A 15,730-nucleotide genomic window follows, 5' to 3' on the forward strand; every position below is an offset into this window, starting at 1 on the left:
TTAGTACCAGAATTACATCTCTTAGACTGCACCCATCAAGGCTTTAAGTGATGTATGGCTTTAAAATTTGTCTGCTCATACAACATAAAGCAGAACATTGAGGTGCCCTTCTCAACTTCTGGCACCAACGGTAACTTTTCCCTTGTCCTCCTCTCACCCCTACAGTATTGTGAGCGCCTAAACAACATATAAACACACACACAGTACAGGGTATTCATATGTAAATTTTCACATCAGCAAATATTCTTCCCGCAGGGCCGCGTATAGGCACAGGACTACTATGCCTATAGGTAAATCGGCTTCTAACTTAGGGTTGAACCTTGGAAAGGGGGTTCACGTGAATCCGAACCAGTAGCTACAATTTATCAGGGAGAAGAATCTACTTGAATATATGGCTATGTGCCAAAAAGGAGTCCAAATCCCCCCCCCCCCTTAATAAGGAAAGAACATAGCACATTTTGTTAAAGAGTTATTCAATTTTTCAGCCAATAAAGTTAGTAATTGTGTAATATACTTTCTATATTAGTCATGATTTTAAAGGATTTGTGCTTTTTTTGTTGATTGGGGAGAGAGGATGAAAATCGGTCCTGGTCACGTGATGCACACACAGGTGTACTGAGTGTTACAAGGGATAGCTGTAACAATTATGCTGTAACTTTCAAATCCCTATGTGATCATCTGACCAGGACAGAAATGAATGGTAGACCTGTACCCAGTTTCCCCTGGCAAGAACAGCTGATTGCTGGTTTCAGCTGCCAGCTAGATCAATAGCGAGTCCTTTTTTAGAGAAGTGGTTGTGCAGAACAGTGGCGGATTAAGTAGACTATAGGCCCTGGGCTGTTACCAAAACTTGGGCCCCCCTTCTCCCCCGCCACACCGTAACACTACCTTTTTGTGCAAGCATTAAGAAATGGGTGTTACGATTCCCCTTGTCAAAGGGCTGTGGCCCTCCATACTGACAGTCTCCAACCATCGCTGAGAGTATCACACTGTGCAGGGATACATCCTCCTGACAAGGGGAATGGTAACACGCCTTTGTCTATCAGTCCTGTACTGCATAAAGACTTTTTGTGAAACACAAGGATTTCCTATAATAAACATGTCAGGAGAGGTGACAGATTCTCTATAAACCTAGTGACTCACAGGTGACGACTTCTCAGATTCTGGTAACTTTTTTCCTCTTTTCTTCTCCATCCGGTACAGATTTCATGACGACCTCTCCCGGCCATGACTCATTTCTGCACAATTTGCCACTTAGATGTCTTCTGTTTCTCACTTTTCCAACATTTCTACACATATAAACGAAAATAAAATGATCATGGGGCCACGCACTGTGCCTCTAAATATAATAGCACCATATACTGTGCCCCTGAATATAATTGTCAAACACTGTAAAGCACCACATGCACAAAGGCCCCTGTAGATAGCGTCACACACACAGCCCCTGTAGATAGCGTCACACACACATCCCCTTGTAGGTAGAACCACACACTTCCCCCTGTAGATAGCGCCACACACACAGCCCCTGTAGATATTACCACACACACAGCCCCTGTAGATCGCGTCACACACAATTCCCCCTTTAGATAGCACCACACACACATCCCACTGTAGATAGCGTCACACACACACATTCCCTGTAGATAGCGTCACACACACATCCCTCAGTAGATAGCGCCACACACAGTCCCTGTAGATAGCGCCACACACACAGCCCCTGTAGATAGCGCCACACACACAGCCCCTGTAGATAGCGCCACACACACAGCCCCTGTAGATAGCGTCATGCACAATTCCCCCTTTCGATAGCGTCACACACACATCCCCCTGTAGATAGCGTCACACACACATCCCCCTGTAGATAGCGTCACACACAGATCCCCCTGTAGATCACGTCACACACACATCCCCCTGTAGATAGTGCCACACACAGCAGTGATGAAGAGAGGGAGTGAGTGATGGAGGGATGAAGAGAGGGAGGGAGTGATGATGGGAGTGAGTGAGTGATGAAGGGAGGGGGTAATGGAGTGATGAATTGATGAAGAGATGGAAGGAGGGATGAAGAAATGGAGGGAGGGATGAAGGGATGGGGGTTTGGAAAAGCACTCACCAGCCTGGAGCTCTGTGTAAAGACCTGACTGGTGGGCGGGCCTTCTCCCCTGAAGATATTCTGCTTCTTCACTGTGGTAGAAGGACCTGATTTGTGGGCGGGGTCACATGGGCATGACGTTATCAAAGATTCTTTAGCCTTCTATTCGGAGCACATTTATGTAGGGAGTTGTAACTTTCACTATCCCGGCTAAGCCCACCCCGAAGTGCTCTCCCTGCACCTTCCCCCCATCTCTGCAGCGACAGTTACCAGCGCAAGTGCGCTGCATAGTTTTTAAGAATATGTGCAGTTCAGGCAGCCATGGACCCCCTTGGTGCCTCGGGCTCTGGGCAGCCGCCCGAACCGCCCATATGATGATCCACCATTGGTGCAGAAGACCTTTTCGTTTATTAGTATACGTACAACAGTCCCTGTGTGGTCGTGTCTTAATGTGCATTATTACAGGGTTGTATTTGAAAATTGCACGTCTTACCATCTAATAGCTGGTTTCTGCTTCTCTACGTCATTAAAAATAATATTATATCCAAAGACAAGGTTCAGGTAGATGGTTGTTACACCAAAAATACGCATCATAATTACAGTCTAACATATGTAAATGGGGTTGTAAAACTTTCACATTTAAAAAGGAAAAAAATCTCTGTGGATTTTGGGACATGCCGCTTGTTTTCAAATCCGCAGTTGCTTAATATATTAAAGATTTGCCATGGATTTTATCTTTTGTAATGGAATTTATGGTTGAAAGCTATAGCAAAATCTGCATGTAACATATTCCGCTGCAACTGTACTCAGTCCAAGTGGACTGTATTCCCAGATCCCAAGGTGCATATGAGCTATAGTCATCCAAAAGTGTCAGAGTGCCTTCTTCTTGTGTACTAATCCAAGACTGCACAGAGAATAAATGGGGTGACTATGGGAATAACATATACAAGACTTGCAAACATGACAAGAGGGGAGATGAGACCTCGGTAGACTAGACCAAAGACCACTTTATGCAGCCCCAAAATGACTGTATACTATTTCCCATGCCAGATTCCAGCAACTCTGGACACCAGCCGCTGCTCCAATAAGTCAAAAAGCAGGAACATTCATGAGCACTTGGAACTTTTATGATCTGGATGTTAAGGCTCTTCAAAGAGCTGAACATTAAAACCCAAAATATATTTCTTCTCTATATTCATCTTGTCCTAAATTACATAACACATAATTGCATAAATACCCTTGAATAGCGTTATGGAACCAAATACCGTGTGAGTCACTGACACAGAAAACGGAGATAAAGTAAACTTAGCATTCAAATGCATTTCTAGCTACTTTGCAGCAAATTGATTAATACAGAATTCATGAAATCCTCTCAGTGAAAGCTGGTTAATGAATGCGTAAGCTTCTAAACTGCCTCTCCTAAGCTTTATTTCTTCATTTATTCTTCTCTACAGGATCCTGCAGGAATTTTTGAGCTCGTGGAAGTGGTTGGAAATGGGACATATGGACAAGTCTACAAGGTTTGACTGATTTAATTTTTAATTCTCCAGCTGCTAATTATACTGGTAAACTTAGCAAATTGTTTCATCTGTTGGTTTCATACTAATATCTGTCTTAAAGTATACCTAACCTTTTCAGAATAATGTGTGTACATGTGGAATAACACTATTTCTGGCCATTATATGACTTGTATGTTGTATTATTTAGCAGTTTTCCCTGCAGTCTCTCTCTCCGATTCCTAGTTGTCTCTGAGATGGTGGGCAGAGCCTAACGGCTATCATGTTTTCTATACAGAGCCCACATAGAATAGGAGAATCCTTCTCTCCTATCTCTATCTACCACATATATAGAAGCAGCAGAAAGGAGAAGATTATATAGCAGTAATGGGCAGTGTAGCTGGGAATCCAGCACTGGGGTGACACAGAAAGCTCACCATCACATCTGTGTGTTTATCTCTGCTCCCTCTTCCTGCTCACCCCTCCCACTCGATAGACTTCCATGCAGCGTGTGTTGCTAAGTCACACTCTCTCTCTCTGATTCCTCCTCCTGCTCTCCATCTCCTCTCAACATAATTGTTTAGCCAGTAAATGAAGAGACACACCCCCATCTTCTGCAGTCTTTCTACTCTGCTCTGTAATCAGGGACGGTAACGTCTAAAGAATTAAAAACGTATGCCCTTCATGTAATAAATAGACCATTAACAGAACATTTGGAGAATTACTCCATCGAAGAGAAGTCATCTGATAGCAACAGACATGCAAAGTTATTTTGCTATGGTCAGAATGATTTTCCGATGTTAAATATCATCAGCAGTAGCACAAACCATTGACCCATGTTAGAAAAGATCAGCTAATTACTAGAAATGCAACAATCCAAATAATATTAGGCGACGGTCCATTACGTTTTTTAATTAATTTAGCCAAACCAAAAATGGTACAAAATAATCAGACTGGCACCTAAAAAGCACAGTTAATCTGAATGCTACAATAACTTGTGGCACAATTGTCCATATATTGCCAGCTGTACACAAGCATTTTTATCTAATGTTAAAAAGAAAGCAATCAATTCATTAATTCACTTAAAAACCTAGAGAGATTCCACTTGAAAAAATAAATTGGGTTGAATTTGCTAACGTACACCTCCGACAGAAAGATGCAACTTATGTGACTTAGCGGCGTATCGCATCTTCTGTCACGTGACCCCTCGCTAACCTGAAATCCAAACTTCCTCCTCAGCCCCGTCCATGAGCTCTAAGTTCCGTTTTCCTATTGTCTGAGTGTACGGTCACGTCATAAATGACGTAACTGGACACTGTAGTTAGGAGTTGTACAATGTACTAATTCTCCTATTCAGAGCATGCATGGTTGATACACACTCAGGGTATGTTCACACAATTTAGCAAAATCGGTCTGAAAATACGCTTGAAAACAGCTCCTGATTGTCAGACGTTTTTGTAGCAACTCGCATTTTTCGAGGCCTTTTTGGAGCTGTTTTTCAATGAAGTCAATGAAAAACGGCTCCAAAAATGTCCCAAGAAATGACCTGCACTTTTTTTACGCGACTTATGCGCCGTATTTTGAAAACGACGCGTAAAATGACTCATCGTGGGAACAGAACACCATAAATCCCATTGCAAGCAGTGGGCAGATGTTTGGAGGCATAATGGTGCCGTTTTTTCAGGCCTAATTTGAGGCGTAAACGGCCCGAATTACGTCTGAAAACACATACCCTCGGTAACCAACACGCATGCTCTGTTGTTATCGGTTGGCGCTTTGAATCAAGGGATTTGTAGTCTTTAACCCCTTGAGTACCTCATTTTGGCCTTGAGGACCAGACCCATTTTTTCAAATCTGACATGTATCACTTTATGTGGTAATAACTCCGGAATGCTTTCACCTATCCAATTGATTCTGAGATTGTTTTCTCGTGACATATTGTACTTTAGTTTAGTGCAAAAATTTGGTCGATAAATTCATTGCTTATTTGTGAAAAACACCAACATTTAGCGAAAATATGAAGAAATTATGATTTTTTGAATTTTAAATGCATCTGCTTGTAAAACAGATGGTAATACCACACAAAATAGTTACCAATTAACATCTCCCATATGTCTACTTTATGTTGCATCGTTTTTTGAACATCCTTTTATTTTTCTATGACCTCACAAGGCTTAGAACTTTAGCAGCAATTTCTCATATTTTTAAGAAAATTTCAAAAAGCGATTTTTTTCAGGGACGAGTTCAGTTCTGAAGTGGTTTTGAGTGCCCTATATAATAGAAACCCCCATAAAACACCCCATTTTGAAAACTGCACCCCTCAAAGTATCCAAAACAGGATTCAGAAAGTGTTTCAACTCTTTAGGCGTTTTACAGGAATTGAAGGAAAGTAGAGCTGAAATTTTCAAATTTCATTTTTTTTACAAAATTCATATGTAATACATTTTCTTCTGTACCACAGAAGGTTTTACCTGAGAAACGCAACTCAATATTTATTGCCCAGATTCTGCAGTTTTTAGAAATATCCCACATGTGGCCCTAGTGTGATAATGGACTGAAACACAGGCCTCAGAAGCAAAGGAGCACCTCTTGGATTTTGGGGCCTCCTTTTTTCAGAATATATTTTAGGCACCATGTCAGGTTTGAAGAGGTCTTGTGGTGCCAAAACAGTGGAAACCCCCAAAAGTGACCCCCATTTTTTAAACTACACCCCTCAGGGAATTTATCTAGGGGTATAGTTAGCATTTTGACTACACAGGTATTTTGCTATATTTTCTGGAGTTAGTCTGTGAAAATGAAAATCTACTTTTTTTCTGGAAAAACGTAAAAATTTCTAATTTTTGCAAGAAATAAAGGAGAGAAAGCACCCCAACATTTGTAAAGCAATTTCTCGCGATTACGGAAATACCCCATATGTGGTAATAAACTGCTGTTTGGACCCACAGCAGGGCTCAGAAGGGAAGGAGCGCCATTTGGATTTTGGAGCTCTGATTTTACTGGAATGGTTTTCAGTGCCGTGTCACGTTTGCAACGCCCTGGAGGGACCTAAACAGTGGAATCCCCCCAAAAGTGACCCCATTTTGGAAACTATACCCCTCAAGGAATTTTTCTAGTGGTATAGTTATCATTTTGACCACACAGGTTTTTTGCTGAATTTATTGGAATTAGTCTGAAGATGAAAAGAGACTTTTTTTTTGGAAAAAACACAGAATTTTCTAATTTTTATAAGGAATAAAGGAGAAAAAGCACCTCAACATTTGTAAAGCAATTTCTCCCGATTACGGAAATACCCCATTATGTGGTAATAAACTGCTGTTTGGACCCATGGCAGGGCTCAGAAGGGACGGAGCACCATTTGGATTTTGCAGCTCAGATTTTGCTGAATTGGTTTCTGGGGGCCATGTCGCATTTGCAGAGTCCCTGAAGTACCAGTACAGTAGAAATTCCCCAGATGTGATCCCAATTTGGAGACTATACCCCTGAAAGAATTAAATTAGAGGTGTAGTCAGCATTTTGAGCCCTCAGGTGTTTTATAGATTTTATTAGAATTGGTCCGTGAAAATGAAAACATTTTTTTTTTCCAATAACCTGTAGCTTTAGCTCAGAATTTTTCATTTCCACAAGGAATACAGGAGAAAAGACACCCCAAAATGTGTTACACAATTTCTCCTGATTACGGAAATACCCCATATGTGGTTGTAAACGGCTATTTGGACATACGGCAATGGTCTAAACGGAAAAAGTGCAATTTCGTTTTTGGAGTGGAGATTTTACAAAATTTGTTTTTGACGCCATGTTGCATTGCGCTGAGGTACGAGTACAGTGAAAACTCCCGAGAAGTGACCCCATTTAGGAAACTACACCCCTCAAGGAATTCATCTAGAAGTGTAGTGAGCATTTTGACCCCCAAAGGTTTTGCAGAAATTAGTGCACAGTGGATGTTGCAGATTGAAAATTGACATTTTCCACATATATGCTATTTCAGTGCCCAATGCATTGGGCCCAGCTTGTACCACTGGAGACATACGCCCCATAAGTTGTTAAGCGGTTCTCCAGAGTACGGTAATACCCCATATGTGGTCATAAACCGCTGTTTGGGCACACTGCCAGGCCCAGAAGGAGCACCATTTGGCTTTTGGAGCGCAGATTTTGCTTGGTAGTAGTTTTGTTTAGTGTTTTACTGGTGTTTCAGTTTATAATGTGGGGGCATATGTAATCTGTGCGGAGTACATACATTTTTTGCGTGACACACTGTCGTTTTTATTGGTACCATGTTTGGCTACGCGCGATTTTTGATCACTTTTTATTCCATTTTTTTGGAAACAACGTGACCAAAAAAGGAAATTCTGCCATTGTTTTTTATGGTATTTTTTTTATGGTGTTCACCGTGCGGGATAAATAATATGATATTTTTTTAGGTCAGGCCAATACGAACGCGGCGATACCTATTATGTCTAGTTTTTGTCTTTTTTTTCTAATTATAAAGGGCTTGATCAGGGAAACAAGGCGATTATTGTTTTTATTACGTAAAACTTGTATTTATTTATTTATCTAAAACTTTTTTTTTTGCTTTTTTTTCACTTTTTATTTTACACATACTAGGGGACTGGGAGATCTGATCTTCTGATCCCCTGTACAATACACTGCACTACTTATGTATGTAATTGTGTAGTGCAGTGTATTGTAACTGTCACTTTACAACTGACAGTTGAGCCTATTACGTCCTGCCTTGGGCAGGACCTAATAGGCTCCCGTACCTGGCAACCAGGGAAGCCGTTGCTAGGCTTCCTGGTTGCCATTGCAACCATCAGAACCCCGCGATTTTTCGCGGGGGGGGGGGCAATGGGGTGCAGAGGGAGCCCCCTCCCTCTGTATCAATCACTTAAATGCCGCTGTCGCTATTGACAGCGGCATTTAAGGGTTTAAACTACAGCGATCGGAGAGGACAGTGATCGCTGTAGTTGCAGTGGGAGGTCGGCTGTATATTACAGCCGACATCCGATGAAGATGGAGCGAGCACAGCTCCTGTGCCCGCTTCATCCTCAGGGCGTTACTATACGCCCATTTTCGGGAAGGGGTTAATAAAAAGTGTTTTTGGTTTTTTTACACCGCTTTCTCTGATCTCCTCACGTATCTCACAGAAGTGAGGAGATCAGAGAAAGTGACAGGAGCTTTCTCCTGCAGACGACGTCACAGACGGCTGTGATTGGTCAGTCTTCAGAGACTGACGAATCACAGCAATCGCCGGCATTGGGGACTGCTAATTGGTCCCCAGGCCGGTAGCAGAGACTGTTAGCTGTCAATGACAGCTGCCGCCGCTGTTCTGTCACTATGTGATTTCACATAGTGACAGTTTATTCCTGCGCCGTAATAGTACGTCGAAGGTACGCTGGAATAAGCGGCCAGCGACGTACTATTACGTCGAAGGTACGCAAGGGGTTAATCAGTACAGAAAACGGCCGGTCACAACAAACTTGCGATGTAAACAAACGGGAATAACCTAAGGGAGCGTATAACGAAGAAAATTAAACATATAAACAGGTGGGGAACATAGGTTTAACAGAACTAACAGATGTAAAGATTTATTAAATTGTCCTTCAAGGGGTTAAAGAAAATAAAAATAGACCAGTCAAACTGATGCCAACTAAATGCAACTATATACTTCAAGAGATCAGTTTGATTAATTCATGAAAAATATGCAGCTGGAAGTATATAGATACATCCATTTTTCTATACTATACATCTTTCCCCTTTAAAACCCCCAAAAAGAAAACAAAACAATACCATACACATCTAATGTAGGGGCACAAATTTTGTGTGAACATGGCCCAAAGCATAAAAATAAGGTTATAACAATGTCTGAATTGTTATCTACTCCTCTGCAGATATTATATGCTTGACTTCAGGATATAATTCGATAGTATTACATGGATCCCATTTATGTACTAATAAAAACAAAAAACCTTTTTTAAAACTTTACCCATTTTTATACCCCAAATAATGAACATCTGAAAAATTTGGTCTAAATGTTACATTTTTATCTTCTTTAAAATACAATCAATTATAATGATATTGAAGAGCGAGCAATATTGCAAAATGATGTTTACAGTCTCCATGTCTACCTATAAGTTTGTGGGTCACTTGATACACCAAGGTTTTCATAAAACAGGCTGTGTCTGCTGTTTTATAAAAGACTGTGACCCCTGTCGTTGTCCCTAGGGGCGCAATGAGATGAATCAAGACTACATACCTTATTCTGTTTCTGTCCTCCGTTCACCAATTGTGAGGCTTGATGCTTAGCTGGACCACTTCTTAGGCTTCTCATCCAGGTGGTTTGGTCTGTGTGTATAAGTGCCTGGGTTGTAGAACATTTGCCCAATTATTTCACTATGTTAAAAATTGCTGACTAAATAGGCTCCGTACTAAAATGGAGCTAGACTATATTGGAGAAGTTTTGGCGTGCCAATTGGTCAGAGTGTTTTTGTGTGCATTGGAGACTGTACATCGAGATAGAGGCTGTCAGGTGCGAGAATTCGTTTGCTGGACAGTATGGCAGGGAACTAGAGGAAGTCTGTAAGAGGATTGGACCCTGCGATCATTCGTCGCTGTAAAAGGTAGACTCTGTGCATTCTGTTGAGCGGTTCCGGGATGCTGTCTGCCAAAAAGAGTGCTTCTTGTATCCTGTAAGTGGTTATAGACCACGCCAGCATTTATCCTGCACCAGGGGTGGGTGAGAGTGTAGTCGTCCCTGCCTGCAAGTGTGACCAAAGATAAGAGAAGGAGAGCGCCAAGTTAAGTGCCCACTGGAGACTGTAACCACCAAGCTACTTGCCCATAAGAGATTGTAATCACTACGCTTAGTGCTTCAACCGGAGTAAAGTCCCGTTATAATGAACTGTGCTGTATTCGCCTCAATTTCTGTGCCATCCTTGGTTGGGCTCCCACGTCAGGGTCTAGGGCCACACTCATCAAAAACTGACCCTCTAACATGGTGAATGCCCCATCTTGGTCATGCACTCCACCCATGGGTCCATGACTGTTTTTAATTTGTGTACAATAAAGCTGGTTCCTACCTACAGTGAATACATTTTGTAGGTCTAGACCCAAGAGAGAGGGTTACGTCTCCTATTGTGTAGGGACCCTTCTGATTGAGGTTGTCTTCTTGTGGCAGTTTGGCTCACACAATTTGTGAAAACTTGTGCAGTAGCCTTTATTTCACCACCTTAGGCCCGATGCACATGATCGTAGTTTTCATCCGTAATTATGGATCAGGTAATTACAGATAAAATTGCGGACCCATTTTTTTCTATAGGCCGCGGACACCATTCCGAATATTTGCGGATGTGTGTCCGGCCAGTAGAAATGATGCGCAAAATATAGAACATGCCCTATTCTTGTCTGCAATTGCGGCATGGACTCACGACCTTAAGGGTTTTTACTGTCCGCAAATACGGATCCGCAAATACGAATACACATCCGTAGCCGTCCACAATTGCAGAAGCGCCCACAGACTTCTATGGGCGCTTCCGCAATTGTGAACGGCTACGGATGTGTATTCGTATTTGCGGATCCATATTTATGGACAGTAGAAACCCTTACGGTCATGTGCATGAGGCTTTAGTGTGTACCAAATAGCTATACAGTGCCCAAATAATGCTGTTAGACAGTTGCCTAAGCAACATTGCCCCATCGATAAGCTTGGGAATGTAGGATCCAGTTCAGCTGCCTTTCCATAGTTTGGAACATTAAGTTTGGGAACGAGGGTGCAAAATCTAGTTGCCCAGGCCATCACTTCCTTCAGTATTGACTAGAAATGCGCCATGTGAGATATATGTTGCACTTAGTTAGAATTGGGAGAAGGTGTATATCAGAAACATTCTGGATTTGCATCAGACTCTTGGGCACCAATTCAATTAAAAAGGTTCCACTATTCTAAAAAAAAAAAAAAAAGGAGTTGTCCAGTTTATAAAACCTATTGCCATATACCCTATTATGGAATTCTGAGTTAATAGAGGAAGTTCCTCTATACAAGATCCTCATTTGTGGAGAATCTTTCCTGTCCTGTATTGCACAGAAAACTCATTGATTCGAATGGGCACTGTGTAATATTTAAGGGCTTGTCCACACACAACGGAATTGATGCAGAAAATTTCTGCAGCAATTCAGTTGAAAAACGCAGACATTCCGCTCTCGGCAAAAACACACTATTTCCTGCGTTTTTAATGGCAGAAAACGGTGCAAACTTTGAAGCGGTTTTCACAATGTTAGAAGATGGAGACTTCCCCTCTGAAAAACGCAGCAATTCAGTCGACTTTCCGCAGCAGGAATTGACATGCTGCGGTCCGAAAAATATGCACCGCAGGTCAATTTCTACTCAGAATTTTTACGCAGCATGTGGATGAGATTTGTTACATCTCATCCACTATGCTGCTACTGTATTCTGCTGCATTTTTTTTTGTCTGAAATTCTGGATGGAAAAAACGCAGCAATTCTGCAGTGTGTGGACGAGCCCTAATTTTCACTGTAGTGGTGCTGAATGGAAATGAAACACTTGCCCGGCAGGTTTCCGTACAGACATACTATAATCAGTTTATCATCAAGGGACCTTTCTAAGAAAACGGGGATTGTCCAAAGCGGAGAACCACTTTGATTCGTATCATTACACAAGTAAAATGATAGTAGCACTTTCACTGTTAAATAACTGCATACAATTCAGATCAGAACTATATACATGAAGACATCCTACTAAAACAAAGCTAAAAATGGGTTTAATATTTTACAAAACATGTTTCAAGATTCAATAACAATATTGTATATCTACATTACATTATTGAAGCCTTCGACAAAGCGGAGAAAATAAAGGCACCAGAAGATACAAATGATTTAGTATAGGAATCAATAAAGGAGTAGAGAATGTATCACCTGTGATAAAGTATACTTTCTGGATATCAAAACTAATCTCATCAAAGGAGTTGTTTAGCTTCCTTTACAAGGCCAACCTTGACAGAAGAAAGAAAACGAGCAAGGAAAATGGATTGAGAAGAAATGATAGAAGATACTTAAGTTAGACAAATGGAAACATTAAGTTCCTTGGGGCATAAATGTAAGACAAATGTGTGTCAGATACCATCTTGTGCTGCTCCATAACTTCCATAGAGTGGCCAAAAATAGCTGTAAAAGGCAAATGCATTCAGACTATGGTTAAAGATCATTAATTCCTGAAAACATTCACTAAAATCAGCTTTAAATGAGCTTCTCTTCACGTAATCAGGTCGTAAGCTATAGTTATACCGTCTATCGGCTGTGAACACATTCACTCTTCAGTAGAAGCTAAATAGGGCAGCTTAATAATTCTCTTATTGTAAAGTCAAGTAGGGACATTAATAAGAGTGAGCGGAAGAGATAGAGATTTCAAATCTTAAAAAAGTCATCAATTTATCTTCTCAAAATGTGCAACAGCTACACTGTAGAATTCCATATGGATGATATTCATATGCTTTATTTTAAAGAGGCTCTGGCACTAGTTTAGAACTTCTCTATCTCCTACCTAATCTAATAGGTGCTTCGATGTAGATAACGACTGCATTTTATTTATTTTTTTAAAACGTTTATTTTTGACCAAGTTATGAACATTTTTCGATTTATGCAATTTTTTACTAAATGCCCAACTGGGCATTTTTTTTCTATTCACCAAGTGGCATGGCTGGCATGGCTGGAGGCGATGTCTGTTCAGTCTTCCGTCACTCCGGTGAAGGACCGGCGGGAGGAAGTCACAGCGTGATCTTGCGTGATCACGCTGTGCTTGTGAATCAAGCTGGGCTGGAATGAAGAAAAGTGTATGATGCCGATTGGTCAGCGTCATACACTCTTCTATACAATGCCCACTTGGTACATAGAAAAAAACGCCCAGTTGGGCATTTAGAAAAAATTTGCAGAAATCGAAAAATGTTCATAACTTGGTCAATAATAATTGTTTTAAAAAAAAACAAAGAAAAAAACAGTAGTTATCTACATCAAGGCGCCTATTAGATTAGGTAGGAGATAGGGAAGTTATAAACTGGTGACAGCCCCTTTTAACATTGGGTCCATTTTATCATATAAATTGATGTGACCATCCACATATCCATGCACAGCAGCACACTCTTATCTGAATTCTAAACTTCCTGACTCTTGAATACAATGACAAAACTACTATGACACCCAGAAGATAAACAGCAGGATAAAAAAAAAAAAAAGAGAACAGGCAGGGAGAATGAAGTAAAGGACATACGGACCATAGAGGCAGACCAGCTCTTGTTGGTCCCATTTAATGGTGTGAATCTTTGTAGAACTCCGATCTCCAAAGAGGCAACATTGTTAGCAAGCAAGAGGGTGAGGATTTGGCCCAAGGGTCATGGAGTGGGAAACAACAAACATCAGGCCTTTCTCTCCGGCATGGGGAACGAGGGGGCAAAACCAGGTATCATAATGGATAGTATATTTGAATTTTTGCTATGGGTCCCCATCTATTCTACGTAAAACACTAAATTAAAGTACAAATAACAATGCAGATTGATATGCAAATCAGGGACTGTGGAAAATAATGTGGCAAACCCTGTGAATACGGTAATGTAATGGCTGCGGTTAGTGGTTACCAGCAGTTACCTGTATAACAGACCATGGTAACTTAAATAATACAACTAAATATTTCTTTTAGTAGAAAAGTTCTTACATGCTAGACCTAGATGACAGAAACAAAAATAAAAAATAAGTCACTCAATTAATTAAGATAATGGCGAAGATTCATTAAGCAAAATGTGAAAATTACCTAATAAACTTGGCGTATATGCCCTGCTCCAAACTTATTATGTGTTCTAGACAGTTTTTGCACCTTTGACAACTATGAAAAAATGGCGTGGCTAAGAGAGGTCGTAGTTGGGCCAAATTTATTTTCCTCAACACTACCACCCAATATGGGAATCTAGGCAAACTGTGTTTCCAATGTTCTGCACAGACATGTTTGACACCAAATGTATCATTTTTTTTCAACAGAAATCATTGAAAAGTTAAAAGCAGTAGACCGGTAACTCATCGACTGTACAATTTAAAAACAGGAACAAAATGCAAAAGACATAAGTCAGCCAAACATATTTCCAGAAAAAAAAAATAAAATAAAACACGACAAACTTCAAAACGGTTTAATTTAAGCCAATATCCAATGATCAAAATGTTGGACAGCGTTTGAGGCTTCCGCTGGAGGTCTACGTCGGGAGTATGACGTAATGTATACCTCCAACAGAAGCCTCCAATGAATGCCACTGTATAGGAATACGGTAGCATAGGCTCCTATGATAAAAATAAATCCTCATACCACCCCAGTGGACACTTTTTTGGCATCTGTCGGCGCCCTATGAAGATCTTTGGCAGATGCTCCAGTAGCATTCTCAGCGCATATGCCGATTGTAGTGTAAAATGCTATGTAAACACAACCTTAGTAACATACTTTTGATAAGTTAGCAAGAAGTAGAGAATAGATGGAAAACGTACAGCTTTAGAAAGACTGAACAGTGTTTGTTTGTAGTCTGTAACCATGGAGACACATAGGTCTGCATTGTGTCTGTAGACAGAAAATGCTTAAGAATTCGTATTTAAAACGATAAAGTTGACTCATTTTTATTTTAGACGTGTTGGAGCATTAGAAAGACAAATTGGTTGCAAAGGTGTACATATGGCTCTGTAGTAAGGAACTGCAGGGACTCTGTAAGCTTATGTACAGACTCCTTGCACATAGAAGGATTACCAGCCTGCAAGGGAGTAAGAAGAAGGTGTTAAGGATCCTGGGGAAGGTAGTACCTCAGAGTCGTATCTAGGCAAATATTAATTTACCTTCCCTAGCCCTGTATCTAAATGCCCCGGCCAAGGCAGAGTGGCTTGTTAGTGCCTCCTATGGCACCCAGAACATAGGCACATGCCCTGGCTGCCCGACACTAGCTATTAACTAATTGTCAATATTACAATAGCTGTTTCGGGATGTGAAGATGTAGCCTTATAGGTTCTTAACATTTATCTGGACTTGGTGGCTTACAAACCTCTCAAGAGAAGCCGTTTTTCATTTAAAAAAAAACAAAAACCTGCTTTCCATTCCAAGCGTCAGCTTCATTGCTTA

The 15,730-nt window shown here is 40.9% G+C and overlaps 1 protein-coding gene and 1 long non-coding RNA gene across 3 annotated transcripts in view; one reads left to right on the plus strand and one right to left on the minus strand.

The window, feature by feature from the left end:
• The window catches only part of LOC142659590 (uncharacterized), a 76,591-nt gene that overhangs the window by 24,074 nt on the left and 36,787 nt on the right, over positions 1-15,730 (minus strand). The gene's annotated exons all lie outside the window — the stretch shown is intronic.
• The window catches only part of NRK (Nik related kinase), a 236,229-nt gene that overhangs the window by 13,214 nt on the left and 207,285 nt on the right, over positions 1-15,730 (plus strand). The window contains exon 2 of the mRNA XM_075835864.1: positions 3,544-3,609. Within this exon, the coding sequence (XP_075691979.1) occupies positions 3,544-3,609 (66 nt within the window). The remainder of the gene's footprint in view (positions 1-3,543; positions 3,610-15,730) is intronic.

Source organism: Rhinoderma darwinii, chromosome 8 (genome assembly GCF_050947455.1).
Source record: "Rhinoderma darwinii isolate aRhiDar2 chromosome 8, aRhiDar2.hap1, whole genome shotgun sequence".
NCBI classification, from domain to species: domain Eukaryota; kingdom Metazoa; phylum Chordata; class Amphibia; order Anura; family Rhinodermatidae; genus Rhinoderma; species Rhinoderma darwinii.